This window comes from Microchirus variegatus (assembly GCF_963457635.1).
Source record: "Microchirus variegatus genome assembly, chromosome: 1".
NCBI lineage: Eukaryota > Metazoa > Chordata > Actinopteri > Pleuronectiformes > Soleidae > Microchirus > Microchirus variegatus.
Genome location: NC_139802.1, coordinates 2,688,887 through 2,707,814, shown reverse-complemented (window position 1 = coordinate 2,707,814; position 18,928 = coordinate 2,688,887). Strand labels below are relative to the sequence as shown.

General features: G+C 43.8%; 1 protein-coding gene across 4 annotated transcripts; it reads left to right on the top strand.

Annotated features, from left to right (window-relative positions):
* The first annotated feature begins 210 nt into the window (after positions 1-210).
* LOC310927136 (uncharacterized protein) lies at positions 211-17,025 on the top strand. Of its 4 annotated transcripts, none has more exons than XM_083889404.1 (17): positions 211-249; positions 443-464; positions 1,516-1,675; positions 4,236-4,289; positions 6,006-6,061; positions 6,802-6,871; positions 7,504-7,689; positions 7,814-8,019; positions 9,685-9,825; positions 10,556-10,721; positions 10,817-11,012; positions 11,096-11,240; positions 11,335-11,910; positions 13,314-13,412; positions 13,550-13,687; positions 13,775-13,829; positions 13,924-17,025. In XM_083889404.1, exons 3-17 carry the CDS (start codon positions 1,621-1,623, stop codon positions 14,373-14,375), a joined length of 2,595 nt encoding a protein of 864 aa, XP_083745530.1. In that variant the 5' UTR covers positions 211-249; positions 443-464; positions 1,516-1,620; the 3' UTR covers positions 14,376-17,025. The 4 variants fall into 4 exon arrangements, with proteins under 4 accessions (XP_083745530.1, XP_083745533.1, XP_083745531.1 ...); XM_083889407.1 differs by having other exon boundaries at positions 237-464; positions 7,504-7,586; positions 7,638-7,689; XM_083889405.1 differs by having other exon boundaries at positions 237-464; positions 11,099-11,240.
* The last annotated feature ends 1,903 nt before the right edge of the window (positions 17,026-18,928 follow it).

Below are 18,928 nucleotides of genomic sequence, written 5' to 3'. Positions count from 1 at the left end.
ACCACAGCGCACACAACAAACCATTATACCATAATGTATATATTTACTGCTCGTGGGATCAATCAGTCAGTAGACGTCAGGTGGGGGCAGTTGGTGGCTGTTGTATGGCAGCGGAGGGGAGGGGAGGGTGGGGGGGGGAGACGAGGCCACAAAGGGGGGGAGGGGTAAAGTTTGACAGTCGCTCACAGTTGGCACCAAGGATCCAGGATGCTTTGGGGCTGATGGGGAGAGGGGGCAGAGAGAGAGAGGGTGAGTTTCTATCGCACAGGGACGCAGGAGCCACAGATCCTGTCTGTCTTTGCGTTTGCACCTTTAGGAAACAAAAAAGTGTGGAAAAGGAGGAGAAAAAGAACATGAAAGAAAGAAATCGTCATTAAACGCACTCTCTCCATCTCGCACCTCTTTCAATTTTAATCTTAAATCCACTCCAATTTTCCCCAAGGGACTCAATCCTCTCTTTTCATGTAAGTATTCTCTTTTATTCTCTGTTGCTTTTGTGCTGTCAGTGTGTTTTCTGTGCTTCTCGTGACACACTGTGAAATAACGCCTATGTGCCAGAGAACAACAACAACAACAACAACAACAACAACAAAAAAGCCTCAATCAATTGCTTGTTATTTCATAGCATCAATGAGTGACTGGCCTCCTTTTGGGCTCCTCATATTGTGAATAAGTGACATTTTTTTGGGGGGATTGGGAATAGAGCGAGTGATTAAGTATGCATCACCTCAGCTGGTCCAGAGCATGTGTGTGTGTGTGTGTGTTTGTCCGTTCCTTATCCTCTGGGTTTTCTTTGGTCGGGCCACTTCAAATCAATATTGCTAATAGGTCGTGTATACGTGTATGCGTGTGTGTGTGTGTGTGTGTGTGTGTGTGTGTGTGTGTGTGTGTGTGTGTGTGTGTGTGCACTAATGCAGCTTATGCAGATACCTGTCAGTCTGTCTGTCTGTTTGAGAGGCAGCTCCTCCAATGTTTTTGCGGCACATGTGTTGCTGTACGTATTTTGCAAGTTGCGCGTTTGTCCGTCACAATCGGTCGTCGTCCTCCCGGCGCTGATGTGTGAGAATCTGCCCGGTGGGGGGGGGGAGAGGGGGACCTCTGTCTCCGTTGACTCTCGTCTTCCCCTGTCTCTGTCTCTGTCTCTGTCTCTGTCTCTGTCTCTGTCTCTGCGTCTCCCTAAAAGCCTCCTCGTCTGCTTAATTCTCTGTGTCATTTGTCCCCGTGTGTGACTGTGTGTGGGCCCCAGTGTGTGACTCTCTCCGTGTGATTATGACAGGCCTGTCTATGGGGAGGCCTGCTGTCGCCAGAGCAGTTGACTGCAGTCCTTGAGTCTGACTGTATAGGTCTGAGAGGATTTGTGTCTCTACCCCCCCCCCCCCCCCCCCCCCCTCGATCCATCTCCACTGCGCTTTATGTGCCTCTATCAATATTGGTTTGTGTCTATCAAAGGCTAACAAGCGTCTGTCTCTCTCTCGTTGTCCCACTTCCTCTTGCTCCCTTGCATTCCCCCAACAGTGAGCTGCAGAAGGAGAGAGAGGTCCTCCATTCCTCCTGGTTTCGACTGGCACCAGGTGCTTCCTCTTTCTCTCTGCTCCACCCCCCCCCACCCCCTCCTCCACCATGACACTGCTGGCCTCAGAGAGGTCACTCCTCATCCGGAACAAGTTCCGCTCAGGTGAGGATCCGGAGAGACTTTGGCGAAAAGAGTTAAAGGGATTTATTTCCCCGGCAGCAGCGGCTTTACGTCTCAGGCGAACATTAAGTGCCAGTATATAGAGGAGAAGCATTTTGTGAACGTTATCGGCTCGTCGGTCGCCAGGTCTGTCATGTGATCTGTAAAGTGATGGGGGTGTATTGATCACGGCCAATAGAGTGTTTTCTTCTCTCGCGCAGAGATGTCTTGAATAGAAGTGAAGACAGCTGAGGATTTTTTGATGTAGACAATAGGCCGGGGCTGTTGACACGTGTGCTCGACAAACTAAGGGCCAATTCCAATTCCTATCCTAACCCTCAAGCTCAACCCTTAATCTTAACTGGCCCTCAAAACCAAAGTTATTTTGTCACTTAGAAATGGGACACCCCTTAAATGCAGATACGTCTTCAGACTGTAGGGGGCAGAATAACGCGAAAGCAGACTGCGTCCAGTCTGTCAACTCCAAAAAAAAGAAGAAGAAGAAGAACACATTTACGTCACGATTATTTATTACGATCCGTTTGTCAGTCAAGTTATTAGGTTGTCAGTTAGTTATAAGATGATACTCATACAAATATTCAGCTGACAGTTACCACACACCACGACTTATTGAAAAGTAAACCATAGCAAACCATCGCTTGACAAAAGATCGTAAAATAAAACTAAATGTTACGTAACAATGACGTCAGTAATCCATAATATGGGCCTAAACTAAGATAATACAATGGTTTTCATCGTTTTTATATCTCTATTAACAAAGAAAATACTTAATTTGTAGCGTACTCGTTTCGCTGCTTTCGCCGCCATCTTCGTTATGTCAAAGCACGCAATGCATTCTGGGTAGCCCTTGCTCCCAAGGAAGGGTCTCGGAAAAATCTCAATATTGAGGGCGACACAGCCCTTAAACTTGGCCCTCAACTTAATTTTTCTGAGAATCGGGACAGCACTTGCGCTAGAGGGAGCGCACATTTTTGAGATTGAGGGTTAAGCAAGGAATTGGAATTCACCCTAACACTGCTGCTATATGAATACATTTTAAGTTTTGTGTGGATTAAATTAGATATTAAAAATCAGATTACACACCACATTCCCCACAGAAAAAGTAAAGATTATAGGTGATAAGACACAAACTACGACTTTACAAAAACAACCTCGTGACAACCAGTGCTGAACTAACCGTCGCGTGATTGTATCGCGTGACTTAGGCTACTGTTGTGTTTCCTGGCAGCTGTCGCAAACAGCTAGTAAAATGTAAAGGCGTGGAAATGACATAGAGACGGTCCCATAGGTGAAGCCACACCTGCTGGAAAACATGAGTCTTTACAGCAGCTGCGAGACTTGAAAGCGTCTACGGACGCGCTGTAGCCGAGCGTTAGGGAATACGTCAGAGTTGCAGAGTCAAAACTGATCTTTATCCTTTAGCTGTCGTCCTCCTGAATGTGCAGTTTGTTTCAGATGTAATCGTTTTAAATTGTGTGAATATTTTCCAACACAAAATGTGACCTATAGAAAACTATACCAGAGTCTATAGAGTATGCAATGGTTTCCACCCTTTTTTGGCTTGTGACCGTAACTTTAATATGTTTATGAGCTGCAAGAAGAAGGTCAGCCGCACAATCCTTCTGAGGCTGTTTATGAAGTAAGAGCAGCTATTTGTTTACAGGGAAAAGCAAAAACAACAAATAGACAGATAATATAAACATGTTCTTGCTGCTATGTTGGACTTGTACTGTGATTCCAGTTCAAATGTAAAAGAAAACACAACATTTGCATGTGCTCTGAAATCAACAAGGGAACCACCCGCCCCCCCCCCCCCCCGTCCCCCGACAAACATTGCACAGATAACATCTTTCTGGTAAATGCTGCTTTAAAACCCGATTTCTAATATGTTCACAGTCAGTCAGAGAGGCGGCGAAGCAGGAAGAGTGTGGTTTTCAGCACAAATGAGGATGACGTGAGGAAGAGGGGATGTATGAGAAGCTTGTGGAGAGAGTGGGACAGCTGAAGGGGGGATGGGACCAACAGAAATAGACATACTGAGAGATAAATAGTTGTTGCCCTCAGCCCCCTGCACAGTACACCCCCCCCCCCCCCCCACACACACACACACACACACATCGGGGTAGCTCAGATCACAAAACTGGCCAAACTGTATCATGCAGCGAAGCTCTCTGGGGCCGAGCCCTACCTTGCTTCACCTGTTTGTGAACGCTGATACGAGTGTGCATGAGGTGCGAGGTGTGTAGATGTGTGTGGGCGTGCACCAAAGACACATAAGCTACGTGCACTGCAAACTATGCTGTAAGAGAAGTTCTGCGGCCGTATCGTTTAACAGTGACCGAGCTGTGTAACACCGCTCACCGCCCTCTGACGTCAGTGTCATTTTCTTTCTTTTCTTTTCTCCCTCAGGTAATTTTGTCCTGTAAATGAAAATCAAACTTGCTGTTCTTTTAAGAGTGACCTGTAATATTTCATCTGTTTTTTTTTTTTGTGTGTTTTTTAAAAAAAGCGTCCAGCTCAGTTTGCCCTTCTTGTCTTTCAGTGCTGCAGCTGAGGATCCAGAACCGAAGGCAGAGTGAAATCAATGCGGACTCTGGTTAGTCTGTGTGTATCATTAACATTGTGATTGATCCATCTGTAACTATACAAGTGCAGCTTTTTATTTTCCTATTCATGATCCTCAAGTCACCTCTTTCTCTGACAGATGATTGCTTATCGATTACAAACATGTTTTTGCCTTCCTTTGATTCCAATTTTTGAAGTTAAAGGTGCATTATGTAATAAATCTAAAGCAACTGGCCATAAAATCCTCCTAATATGTCACAGAGACTCAGGAATAATGTTCATATAACAAACTGAACTCACCAACAACAACAGTACAGACAAAATATTTGCATTAAAGAAAATATTTTGCAGACTGCAAATCATGTTTATGTTTTGAAATCATGTTTTGGCTTATTAGGATTAGGATTATTTATTATCTATTATTTACAGTGTAATGCATCTTTTTTAACCAGTTTATGTTGTTTTCAGTCATTTACAGTATTTTATTGTTCTATATATTTATATTGTTTTATAATGTGGGTTCTTTACAGTGTAATGTATTTTTTTTAACTAAATTTATATAGTTTTTTAAAAGCTATTTACAGTATTTTATTATTTATTTTCACATACTTTTTAATTACAAGATTTTTCCATGTTATTTCATTCATTTCAGATTATTATTATTTTTTTTTAACTCATACATTTTTCATTGGTGTCAGATTATTTATTACATAATGGTGATGAACACTGGTTGGAAGGAAGGGCCCCCTGGGAATCTTTGCTTAGGGCCCCTACAGACTCTAGAATCGCCTCTGGTTCCACTCCATTTAGGTTTAAAGGAGCCATAGTCCTGCTAATATTCAAGCTACAAGTGTTTACATACTGCATGTTGCCACACACAGACTATTTAATGCAAATATTCTTGTAGAAGTTAGTATTGTACAAGTTTATGTTTAAAGGTGCCATATGTAAGAATGTGGCCAAAAACGGTTACTACATTCAAATTCAAAATACCGAGGTCTTTTAGGTTTTGTTTTCTGACGTAACTGGCAACCCGTGGTTGCTCGGCAGCTGAGACTCTACTGACTGCAATGATTGGTAGACGGCGGTAGGTGGCGCCACATGCCAAAACATGATTTCAAAACATAAATAATGATTTGCAGTCTGCAAAATATATTTTTCAATGCAAATATTTTGTCTGTACTGTTGTTGTTGGTGAGTTCAGTTTGTTATATGAACATTATTCCTGAGTCTCTGTGACATATTAGGAGAATTTTATGGCCAGTTGCTTTAGATTTATTACATAATGCACCTTTAAGTAGTGGGCTGCATGTAATTGATAGGGACCCACATGTTAGAGACCTCTCATAAAGACGTTGCTGCAACAACAGAAACATAGCTGCGGTTCAGTGCTTGTGCAGAGTTGTGTATCTGTGTATAAACTGCCATGCACTGTAGTCCATTGTGTAGAAGAACAACAATCGGCTCCAGGTTCCATTGTTGAGGAGCAGTTACCTCCTCGCTGTCTCAGGCTGAGGCTGCACATTCTGATAGCTGCCAGCGCACAAAAGAGGGTCTCGTCTGAGAGACTCTGCGCCGTAACCTGGAGGGATGAGTTAAAGGCTGAATGAGCATTGTTGACGCTACAGTTTACCTGAACTGCTCCTCTGCAGGGCTCGCAACAAAATGAGTCGTTTCGTTTTATGAGCATCATCTTCACTTTCTTCCCCCATAACCACACTCTCTCTTTCTCTCTCTGCTCCCACAGGGTTGAAACCTACTGGTCCCCAACAAAAAGCAGAGAAACACCAGAGTGAATCTCGGGTGAGTCGCATCATAGCCACTGCATTTCACACAGGTAGAATCCAGAGGTGGAAAGTAACTAAATGCATTTACTCAAGTTACTGTATTGAATACTTTTTTTGTGTGTTTTGTATTTTTTAAGTACAAATTAAAATCAGGATTTTGTATTTTACTTGAGTACGTATTGACTCAAGTATTGTACTGAGTTACTTTATAAATCCTATCCGTTACTGAGTAAAAATAAAAATTCAGCACAAAACAGGGGGAAAATATACACCAGAACCAGACGAATGATGATGTGATTATCACCAAAAGTGACGTAATATCCTGCGTCGCGCTGCACATGAGCTCCAAAATAGTTTTGGATTTCTGACCCCTTGTCATATTTCCACTACCCTCACACCCCACGCAAAGTAACTAAGTAACTTTTACTTAAAATACATTTCAAATGAACTACTTTTACTTCTACTTGAGTAATATTTCATCAAAGTATTGGTACTTTAACTTGAGTACAACATTTTAGTACTTTTTCCTGCCGTGCTTTATTTATACTCATATCATGGAATATATTGAAACCTGCAATTCATCAGTCTTAAAAGTAATTTATAATTTGTAAATGTTTTGATAGAAAACATTTAGGTTTAAAATATTCCGCGGGCAAACACCGGTGTCAGGTTTTCATTATTACTTTCCCCTGAATGATCCTCTTTGTAATCTGTGGGTGATGTCCTGTTGGTTTGACCCGCTGTTTCCTATGGCAGCGTCTAACTGATGATGGTGCCACTCAGAAGTTGCCCCCTAGTGGTCTGAATGGTGAAACTGCTGCACAAGGTGATGTCCTGTCTCCAGTCATAATATTACTGTGTCCTGTTTTTTTACCACATGTCCTGTTTTGTTTAGCTGTCGGCTCGACAAAAAAAATACGACCTTGTCAAACGCTGCTTTCTAAGCGGCCTGCGAACACATCGGTGATTGACAGCACACGATAAACTCGCCCAGCAGATATCAGTCATCTGACATTCTCTCTCTCCATCTCCCCCTCTTTCCTTCCACACAATCTAAACCTTACTTTTATAATTTGAAATGTGTGGCGTTTCACTGTGTGTCTGCTTTCCTACACCGATCGCTTTCTGCCCTTTTAAAAAATGTTACGTGGATGTGTGTGTGTGTGTGTGTGTGTGTGTTCATATCCAGGGGAGGATATTTCCCAGCGGAACAGGAGTGTTTACTATTTTTGATGCCTCTGTTGGTTTGAGTTGGGACCGATTGCCCGCGGCAACATGTTGTGCATGCTCACATCACATATGTTCTGAAAAATCCCGGTGCTTCATTTTCTCCCCGATCACATCCCATCTCCCTCCCGCTCCCCTCTTCCCCCGCCGATCTTCTCTCTGCCGTCGTCTTCTCTACTTAACTGCTCCGTTCCTTCCCTTTTTTTTTTTTTCCCTCTCTGACCCACGTAGAGAGGACCGTGTGTGGTGCCCAGAGGCAGAAGAAAGCTCGCCAGGTGCAGGACCTCACTGAGAGGATCCAGTGTCTCCCTGGAGTGGAGCAGCAGCAGCAGCAGCAGCAGCAGCAGCAGCAGCAGCAGCAGCAGCAGCAGCAGCAGCAGCAGCAGCAGCGTGAACACACACTGCCCTTGGAGAGCTGTGAGTCAACAAACAATCTACAGTACACTCATAAACACTCACACACACACACTTTTGATTTTCATCTCAATCTCCTCCAGCACCTCCTTTGACCTCGCCCTTCTTTCATTTTTCACTTCCTCAGGTGCCGCTTCTTTCCCTCTGCCCGCCGATGTCTTCGAAGATGACATCTCCTCCTGCGCCTCCTCCTCCTCTTCCCCCACTGAGCAACAACGAAATGTCCACCAATCGCCAGCGTTCTCTGCGCTGCAGGGCCTGTCGGGTGACCAGCTGCTGAGCGACTTCTCAGTTGTGGGCCAGCCCCTGAACCACAGCCCCAGTCATGCTCAGGTGAGGTCGCAATGTTGAGATTGAGTCAAAAGGCTAATGTAGAGCAACTGTGATAAGACATCGCCCTCTTTTAACCTCTGATATACTCATAGCAGTAAAGGGTATATATGTTAAAATATGTACAGCAGCAAACTAGTGTTCTGAAGTCAAAACACTGGAGAACAAGGGTGAATTATAATTCCTTGCTTAACCCTCAATCTCAAAAATGTGCGCTCCCTCTAGTGCAAGTGTTGTCCCAATTCTCAGAAAAATTAAGTTGAGGGGCAAGTTTAAAGGCTGTATCGCCCTCAATATTGAGATTTTTCGAAACCACCCTTGGGAGCAAGGGCTACCCAGAATGCATTGCGTGTTCTCACATAATAAAGATGGCGCCCGAAGCAGCAAAAGTACGCTACAAATGAAGTATTTTCTTTGTTAATAGATTAGACCGTTGTATAATCTTAGTTTAGGCCCATATTATGGATTACTGACGTCATTGTTGCGTAACATACGTTGCGTTTACGATCTTTTGTCAATAGCCGGCCAGTGCGGACAAGCGATCGTTTGCTATGGTTTACTTTTCAATAAGCCGTGGTGTGTGGTAACTGTCAGCTGAATATGTGGTATTTGTTTTATAAGTTATTTTGTTGTACAGTAAGTAAGTTTTTTATTAGTTTTGAATGAATCAGTGTTAACTTTTGTCTTAAGTTTGCCTTTGTGTGATCACATTATCACATTATCTTTTACAAACTGTATTTTTTTTTTATGCCATAATTTGCCTTAACACACAATGCATTGTATACACTTTTGAACCGAGAATCGTATGAATCAAATCGTGACCCTAAGAATCAGAATCAGAATCGAATCGTGAGCCGCCCAAAGATTCACATCCCTATTACATATCCATCAACGACGTGTATCAGAGAGAGAAAACATTAGCTAAGCTGACTAAAATTCCCTGTTTTACATCTCCGTCCAGGATAAAATTAACTGAACAACTTCGTCTATATTTTGAAAAGTTTTACTTCTCATCTGGTTTACATCTCTTTGAGAAGTGTAGTGATGTCGTTTAGATTTGGTCTAAAGTTCTGCTTTTCCAACCCGGAGCTGCAGCTCGCTGTCTTTAAGTAACTTTGCTGGCAACGAAAGTGAAGCCAATATTTCAATGTAACATATTTCCTTAATCTCTGATGAAATAATGGTCATTTAATTACTTAAAGGTGCATTATGTAATAAATCTAAATCAACTGGCCATATAATCCTCCTAATATGTCACAGAGACTCAGGAATAATGTTCATATAACAAACTGAACTCACCAACAACAACAGTACAGACAAAATATTTGCTTGAATTTTTTTTTTTGCAGACTGCAAATCATGTTTATATTTTGAAATTGTGTTTTGGCATGTGGCGCCACCTACCGCCGTCTACCAATCATTGCAGCCAGTGGAGTCTCAGCTGCCGAGCAACCACGGGTTGCCAGTTATGCCATAAAACAAAAACCTAAAAGATCTCAGTATTTTGAATGTGAATGTAGTAACCGTTTTTGGCCACATTCTTACACATGGCACCTTTAATAAAATGTATTTATTACATATAGCCATTTTAAAAGTAAATAACACGCTGATTTCTTTAAAAATGGCTTTAAATTTCATGTCAACCATAATTTGGTATTCTGTCTTCAGGCTGGTTTGTCGTTGCTTCCGGCAACCGAGGGCATTAGACAACCTATGAGTGTAACACTGGGTGAATCAAACTCCATGGCAACCACTGGGAGACCAAATGGGATGTTCCTGACCTCTCAGACCACGCCCCTGCTGCCAAAGGTAATGTGGAGAGTGCAACACAAACACAAACGTTTTGGCTCATTTCAATTTCATAGGGACTATTTTTTATATATATAGTATCATATATACTGCTTTGAATGAAAGGAAGTTTATGTGTCATTTTCATTCAGGATTTCCTGTGTGTGCTTTATGTTGTTGTGACAGATGTTCCACAACATAAAACATAATAGGACACTGTATGAGACTTTAACCTAACAGGATGGTCACTCCTTGGGTTCTGTCGAACACAACGCTCGGCTGTAAGCTGCTCTGCATTCATTACTGTCACTTTGCTCTGCTGGTGCAGCTCAGCATTGGCCCTGTAGGTCAACGCATTCGCGCCCAAGCAGCATGGCTGTGTGTATGTCAGAAGCAGCACATACTGTCATCAAGTAATATGAGGCATTTGTTCATTCATGTAGGACTTTGACCTCGAACATCTAAAGTGACTGGAGGTTTTTTTTTTCTCTCTTTGAAGCTCGCCATACGCCACGTTTTGATTTAAGAAACCTTGTTTAATTCCAACTCACGCTGCTTTTTCCGAATACATTTTCATCATCGTGACTCATGTGCTCAGAGTCTACGTAAACACAGCCCCGTTTTAAGGTCCTGGCTTTTGAGACGCTTGTACAGTACAGTGCATGTCCACGCTGAGCTGCTGTGACTCTCGCGAGAACCACGTTATGGTTATTTATGGATGTGTGGGCAAATTGTGTGCGTGTGTTTACAGACAGCTCAGCCTCCCAGCCCAACGTGCAGCTCCTCTTTGCCATCCTCCTTAAACTTCAACCACCTCCCCCGCTCTCGGAAACCGAGGGACGTTAAACCCAAAATGAGGAAACTCAAGTATCACCAGTACATTCCTCCGGACCAGAGAGGAGGGTCTGGGGCTGGAGGTACAACATTTGGATATTTGATTCTACATTTATTCTGAAATCAATTTGAGGTGAATTATCGATTAAAAATCAAAGCTAAAAATGTATTTCATTAGGAGGAGGAGCCAAACAGAAGAGCCCTACCTGCACCCAGTCTTTAGACCCAGCCTATTCCCATCTGCTGAAGCAGCAGCAGGTCATACTCCAGCTTCAAATCCTCCAGAACCAGCAGCAGCAGCAGCAACAGCAGCAGCAGCAGCAGCAGCAGCAGCAGCTACAACCGCAACAGCAGCAGATCACAGTTGTGCCCAGGTACGTGATTCAAACTGTGCCAGCGATGAGGCGAGAGTCCTCAGATAGTTTGGGTGAGATCATGCTTGTGTCATCCCCCGCAGCAGAGATCACAGTGATCTCGTGAAGTGCTCTGGAGCCATGCCACTGAACCCCCAGCCCCTTCCTGCCGCAACGAACCACACTCCCGTGGACACAAACCAGACGTCCAAACACGAACCTCTGCCTGCAAATCTTGTTGATTTAACAGTAAGAAATATGCACCCGTCTCACAGGAAAAAACAATCTATATCTGAAGAGAAAAAACTGTCCTTCCACCCTCCTGCCTCTCTCCGTTCCTCAGGTGTCAGAGTTGCGTCAGCAGCTGCGTAAGCGAGGCCTCCCAGTGTCCGGCACCAAGCCTGCTCTGTTGCAGCGTCTCCTTCCCTTCCAGCTTGCCCACACATGTGTCACCCCTGCTCCCCTCTGCCAGATGGGAGCCAGTCTCGAGCCCGGTGCCCCGTGTCCCCCGTTGCCGCCCAGCCAGAGCCCCTGCTCAAGCTCCACCTCTGGACCAGACTCGCCCAACAGTAGCCCTAATCAACAGCTTTACATCCAGGACAGAGGAATTCCTAATGGAATCCCGAACGCTGCTGTGCCCAACCGGTTCGCGAACGCCGCACCGGCCGCTTTGGCGGGTGAACAGTGCGGCCTCACCAATGCGGTCTTTCTGGCTCCGGCCAGCACCGCCTCAGGAACTCCCAGTCCCAGTCTACCCATGTCGTCCTCCTCGCCCCTTCAGTGTGGAACTCCCTGGAGAACTGAGAGCGAGAATCAGCAGCAGCAGCAGCAGCAGCAGCAGGAGCTGAGCGTGGAGCTGGAGATGAGGGAGAGGATAAGGAGCAGGCACAGGGACCGCTCCAACACTGCTGGAAATGAGGTGAGCACAGACACGCTTAGGCTGGCTTTACACGACAACGCTCCCGGGGTGAAACCCACAAAATATCTGATCAGATGTGCCTTTCGTTTAGACGGCGATGGCGTTTTTGGGGGCTTAAAGCGGAACTAGACCGGAAGTTCCTGTTATCGCTGTTTTTTTGGTGTGTATCTGCGTCATTACCTTGTTTATGAAGCCCTGACGGTTCGAAACAAACAGTTCAGCCATTGCTGAGAATGTTGTGTTTTATTGTAATCTCGGGGCTCAACGAGATCACTGAAAATCCCGTAATAGTTACGTAAGCAGCGGTTCTCCTGAACAACCGATCGTCCTGCTCCGGGCGGTAGTCCGGGCACATCCGGTTACGTACATTGAACCGCAGAAGAAGAATAACGTCCGTTGTGGAGGTGTTTCACGAGCGACAGTGTCTTCTGACTCTGGGTCTGACTCCGGTTTAAAGTCATAAAAGGGACTGCGGCGGGGAGTCGTGAAGAAGCTATTTTTAAACACTGTTAAAACAATGTTTTGATAATGAGGAGCAGTTCCAGAGGGGGGCGCTGCGCTTCTGAGAACGGATGTGCTGGATAGTACTGGCCAATCACAAGACTCTGTCTTCTGGGGGTGAAAGTTCACTCTGAAATCTCGCAGCAGAAAAACACAGTCAGAAAAGAGGATTTCTATCGGCTCTTTTACAGCAACTAGGAGGTTTTTGACCATAAAAACAAGTTAATATATGTAAGTAGACGGCCATAACTAACATATATGTGCAACAGGACCACTCTATGTGACCTTTAAAAACGCAAAAAAATGAACCCACCCTCCAGAGTGGAAATCTTAAAAACGCTCCGCCGTTCCGTTCCCGTCTAAAGGGTTGAAAACATGCAAAAGTGTTTTCTAAGCTGCTCGCGCTGGCTTATCCTCCTGTATGCGTTGACGTCAGATCTATGTGCAGTAAACAACAACAAACATGTCGGATTATATCCATCAGTCGGACATTCAAGTCGCCTTAGCTTCTCTGATACCTCCAGGAGTCAATTAAGCCGAGTTAATGTTTTGGTTTTTTGTCTGTGGGCTACTCAGCGCTACTAGAGAGAAGTAGAAGGACGTTTCAGCGCATGCCCGTGTTGTTGTATGGCAGTGCTCCACAGTGCCACCTAGCCACCTGGCATGCACACTACATCAAATTTCACACACTTTTGCGTCACCGCGTGCGTGCAGATTTCCACCCAAAGACGCTCGTCTAAACGCGAAAATAAAAAGTGGGAACGCAACGACCACTTTTGCGGGTTTGTGTTCACATCGTTGTCGTGTAAAGCCAGAGCCTTAGCTATGTTCAATTAATGAGAATGAAAATCTTCACTTCCCTTCTTCTTCTTCTTCTTCTTCTTCTTCTTCTACTCTATTAGTCTTGTGAAGGATCCCTTCATCCTTTCCTGCAACAGGATTCAGGATGCTCTAGGGGGAAAACAGAAACAGATGCCCAGAGAGAGGTGTTGTTTACACAGGTAAACACAGAAAAATCATCACATCCATTTCTTGGATAATTTGCATGTAGAGGATTCTTTGCACTACAGAACTCAAACATTAGTGTTTGTCTGTCATCACCACCTGCTGACTAATTTACCCAATGCTCTCTGATCAGGTGTTTTGTTTTCAACCGTGCGATGTGATTGGCCAGGACTTTGAGCTGCCAGTGCAGATTACAGCAAGTCCTGTGCAGACCTCACCCGTCGTTCGCAGTTTAGAGGAAGAACTACAGGAGGCGATCCAGAAAGCACAGGTCAGTGTTGGGGCTGAATCACAAGAGAATAGATCATTAAGAATTTATTTCTGCACAGAGGAGGAATTGAGTTTTTTTTGTCCACAGTTGGACCCTCGGCAGTCCATAGACGACATTCTGGATGAGCCCATTACTTGTGAGGGTGAGTATTCTATAAATAATATAGACTACAGACTACTTAATGGCACCCACACATTTTTTTTAGGATTTAATCCTTTTTACCACCTCTTTTCTAGGCTCTGTCAATGACTCTGATCTTAAATCCCCTGCCCACTCAGCTCCTGGTCCCTCATCTTCTCCTCTTCCTCCTCCTCCTCCTCCTCCTCCTCCCCAAGTCGATCAGTCCCAGACCTCACAGCAACAAACGAGGGACGACAACTTTCTGCCTTCGCCACTTTGCTCCTCTCTTTTACTGGAGCTTCCTCCGTCTCCCGCCGTAACAAACTCCAGCCAGGTTGTGCCCGCTCCTCCCCCACCTCCCATCTGCACCTCCCCTCTGCCGTCCGCCGGGAAGTCACGGAAACGACGGGCTCCCACGCTGTTTGACGCCGCAGACTGGCTCGAGACGCTGACGTCCGGCCTCCGCCCTCTTACGCCACCGACCGCTCCCTTTGTCGAGTCGGACTTCAGCCTGGATTCAGATTTGAATGTCAACCGAGTGTTGGATCTGATGATAGAGCAGTGGTGAGGATTTGTGTGCACATATCTTTTTTTTTTTTTCTTTTTTTTTTTGTCTATACAGTAGATTTGTGTTGTGACATATTTTTTTGATGGTGATGAATGTGGCAAAGCTGTATGTATCCCGCTGAGGGCACAAGATTGTGAACAGAGGCCTCCATCCGTCCGTCCATCCATCCATCAGCGATCGCCCTGTCAGAGTTCCTGGCTCCACGCAAAATGTCGAGAGCTGGATTTCTCTGCGGGGATCGGATCAAACGTAGCTTTGATGGGGGCAACGAGAGCACAGACGCATGCACACGCGTGCACAGCTCTGTTTTAAAAGCACTTGGGTTCAGCCAGAAAAGGCAAACAAGCCACACATCTGTGGATTAACACACTCCACGGCACAAAGGGTTTGCGGTGCCAAACAAACAAAAAAAACCTGGTGGCATATTCATTTAAACATGCTTTCCTGGCCACACCGGGAGAATGTTGTTTCTGACTTATCTCCAAAACCTGTTGTTGGATTGGGTTGATTATGGTCCCTGGTGTTGACTCTGAGTCATTGAGTCCCAGCCATTCATAAAGCCCCGTTTAGAGTGTGCAGAAGCCAGGCAGAGCACACAGCTTGTGTGTGGCTCCAGACCTTAACCCCGGTGCCAGACACACAGTCGGCATGCAGAGAGAGAGAGAGAGAAAAGCTGGCAGAAACCACAAACAAGCAGCGTGTGTGCACACATGTTTGAATAAATGTGCACTTTGTGAGCGTGTGTGTGTGTGTTTGTTAAGTATGCATGTGTGTGTTCGGTATGTCTGACTGTGTGTGACTGTGCAAACAAGACGCACAAATGCTTCCATGTATATTTATCAGCATTAATGCCAAAATGCACTTGTAGTTATTTGTCCAGTCTCTTTTACATGTGCCAATGCGTGTGTGTGTGTGTGTATGATTGATGAGTGAGTGGATATGTGGGATAGACACACGGAAAAGAGGAGGAGAAAACTCGCGTCCACCATTTCCGACCAGACATTTCACTGTAGTCTCGTTGCCATCGGGCAGTAGCTCCGGTGTAGTTATCCTGTGTAATCATCAGAATAACCACATTACCTTGCTCAATTCACTGTTCTCCGGGAAAGCAATCAGGCAGCCACACACCGCGAGTAAGTCCCAGCACAAATGAACCAATCAGACGAGTGAAAGTTTCCTCATCGCCTCGTAAAAAAAAAAACCAGGTGGTCGCTTTTTGCTCCCTGATTTACCCCCCCCCCCGACAGTGCCTGGCCTGCTACTCAGCGCTTCGCTGCCAGTCGCGATGGCAGATGCATCAAAACTCCTATAAACCTACTCCCCCCCCCCCCCCCCCCCGCTCCCAAAGCCACACCTGCTCACTTAGCATGAATTAATTCCACAAATGTATTATTTGAAATTGTAAAAAATCTTTTGCGGTACATTCTCGATGTACAAAAACGACCATTTCCTTGAAGAGAACACTGCACTGTAGAATTAGCACAAAATAGAAGGTAGTGTCCCACGACCAGGGACGAGCTCAGCAGTCGATCCAGCTTTTGCTGCTCATTTTCTTAATGTTGACACTGATCTTGCGTTTATATTCGTGCAGGAATGGGTATCATTTTTTTGTCATTGTTTTGTTTGCATAGTACACGTTTCCGAGATTTATGTTACGCTCTCGACCTCACTCGCCGTAATGACGTTAAAGACGTACCGGTCTAGAGCTTAGCTGCCATTAACCCCTGCTGCATCAGATACATGTAATTCAGATAAAAGATCCAGCTTCAAATCCCAAGGACATGTATTCTCTGTCCTTAATTGGCTGATTGACCCATCAATCATTTAAAGGTGCATTATGTAATAAATCTAAAGCAACTGGACCATAAAATCCTCCTAATATGTCACAGAGACTCAGGAATAATGTTCATATAACAAACTGAACTCACCAACAACAACAGTACAGACTAAATATTTTGCAGACTCAGATCATGTTTTGAAATCATGTTTTGGCATGTGGCGCCACCTACCGACGTCTACCAATCATTGCAGTCAGTAGAGTCTCAGCTGCCGCGCAACAACGGGTTGCCAGTTACGTCAGGAAACGAAACATAAAAGACCTCGGTATTTTGAATTTGAATGTAGTAACTGTTGTTGGCCACATTCTTACATATGGCACCTTTAAAGGGACAATGTGTAGTATTTATGGGTTTATATGACCCAAAATCCACTTTTTTATACATATTATGTGCTCCTGCATTGTCTAGTCGCTGTATAATAGTTTTTGTTTCATTTGTGTTTCAAAAAGTCATGTAAAATAACATGGTCGCGGGCCGCGGTTGCATAGCCACTGTTAGCAGCGAGACGCCATGTTTCTACAGGAGCCTGTAAGGACAAACGCGAGAGAACAAATCAAGCGTCTCTTTACTTGTAGCTGAAGTCCCGCCTCCACTCTCTCGTCTGCTACAGCCGCAGTAGCTCCGCCCTCTCCCTCGCCTCACGAACCTCATCTGCTGACACGGAGAAAGACGACGAGGACGACATTTGACCGGCTGAGGATACTGTAGCGCTCAGGGAAGGGAGGGGGTGAGCAGAGGAGCAGTTCTTTGTTGTAAATTTCAGCCTCTCCTCTAGATGGCACTATAAACTACTTACTTCACCTTTAAGAGAACTCTGATTGGCTCGTCCACATCTGTAACACTTACACAGTTTAATAAGTAGCTGTGTGTCCTCCTGTAAGGCCACTTTAATGTTTTGTGATTTGTGTAAAGGCCGCAGAAACCGGCAGATCTGAGGTCACGTCGTCTTTGTGTCGGCCTGTTTTTATTTATTTTTTTCCGTGCGATGGTAAATCAGTGTCTTACTGAATCGAGACAGCTGCAGTGAATAGTCCGAGAAATCCCCCCCGTAAATCAGCTTTCACCAGAAAGAATAGGAAAAACGCAGTTACATGCGGATGGGGTGCTATGATAATCATAGTGATCAATAAGCATTGTCTACTGCATAAAAAAAAAAGAAAAAAAAAAAAAAGGAATAAAAAAAAAAAAGACAATTGATAGGCAGGAGAGTAAGATGCTACCTCCTGTGACTTCCAGTGCTTTAGGGCCTACGCCAGTATTCTCCTTGTTTCTCATTTAATTTCCGAAAGTTGGTACAGAGTCTCCCGAAAAAAACACCCCTGAGACAGTTTCAACGGTTTAATACTTGTGCTCTTAACTGGGTTTGTAAGTGGGTTTGGTCCACAGATGGAAGAACACTGGGCTGTTTCTGGTATCTGAGACTCTGTTAACCTCTTCTGCTGCTATAAATGCCTTATCATTAAAAATGTGCTTCTATTTATTTGTGTAACTTATTATTGCAAAAATGTATCACCCTCTGTCCAACGTGTATTTAAAAGCATTAAGAAAATTAAAGTCTTAATAGATTTTCTATGTGGTTCTTTTGTGGTTTCATTCTGTTTACATTAGGGCTGCAGCTGACCATTATTTTCAAAATTGATTAATCTATTTCTCGATTATTCAAGTAATTGTTTAGTCCATAAAATTTTGAAAATGATTGATCCTTGCGTGTCAAAAACCTGGAAATGATGATGTTTGCGAGCGTCTTGTAGTGTCCACCAGGGCCAGTCCAAGGCATCAGCAAACTAAGCTGCTGTTTAGGGCTCCATGACCACTAGGGGGCCCCCAAGAGCAATTAACTAAAAAGAAATTATAATAAAAGTTTGGATCGCTGTAGTTTATTTAGAATTTTTCTCCCCATTTTTACCAAAGCTTTTTCACAGTTTTTACATAGTTTTCAGATGTGATTATTTAACTTTATATTTTATTTATAAACCATTTTTATTACCTTGCTCCGGGTGCCTCTGTTGATTTAAATTATTATTTAAGTATGTGTTTGATATGTATTTGTTTATTTTATTTAATGCTGTGTTTTTTTTACATATAAAAGTCAAATCTTTGTATTACAGGAGTGTATTTTGAACCCCCCCCCCCCCCCAAAGATTGTGCACAATTTTAGATTATCTTAATATTTTATTTATAAAACCGTTTGGTTTTAAGTATTGATTTTATGTGTCGCCAGTAGGGGGAGTTGCTGAGTTTGCCAAATATTAATTGAAAGAAGTTTGCAAATCTGTTTACAAGTGTATTCATATTCGTGACAGAGTAGAATAAGTAGAATAGCTTTAGTATAGTAGGTGTGTGAATGATCAATAATCATTATTATTGGCAGTAACAGAGGGCCCCAAAACCTAAGTTTGCTTAGGGCCCCATGGAGGCTTGGGCCGGCCCTGGTGTCCACAAACCATTTCTTTGTTTTGTGGTGCCAAGTAACGTAAAGTCAAGTAATCGATTAATTGTTTCAGCTTTAGCGTATATTTTTTCCACAAGAAAGTGTACAAGTATTAAACATATTATAAATTGTTATTATTATTTTATTTATTATTATCGTTATTATAATTAAATTATCACATCATAAAAATAAGTTAAGTATGTAAATAATATTCTAATTAAATATTCAGAAAACATCACTAATATCCACATGGCTTTATACTTTACACATATATTGCACTGTTT

Coding starts and splice junctions, on each gene's coding strand:
- LOC310927136 (XM_083889404.1), top strand. CDS start 1,621: ATGACACTGCTGGCCTCAGAGAGGTCACTCCTCATCCGGAACAAGTTC. Junction 6,872..7,503: donor TGGTGAAACTGCTGCACAAG/GTGATGTCCTGT, acceptor TGACCCACGTAG/AGAGGACCGTGTGTGGTGCC. Junction 11,013..11,095: donor CAGATCACAGTTGTGCCCAG/GTACGTGATTCA, acceptor CATCCCCCGCAG/CAGAGATCACAGTGATCTCG.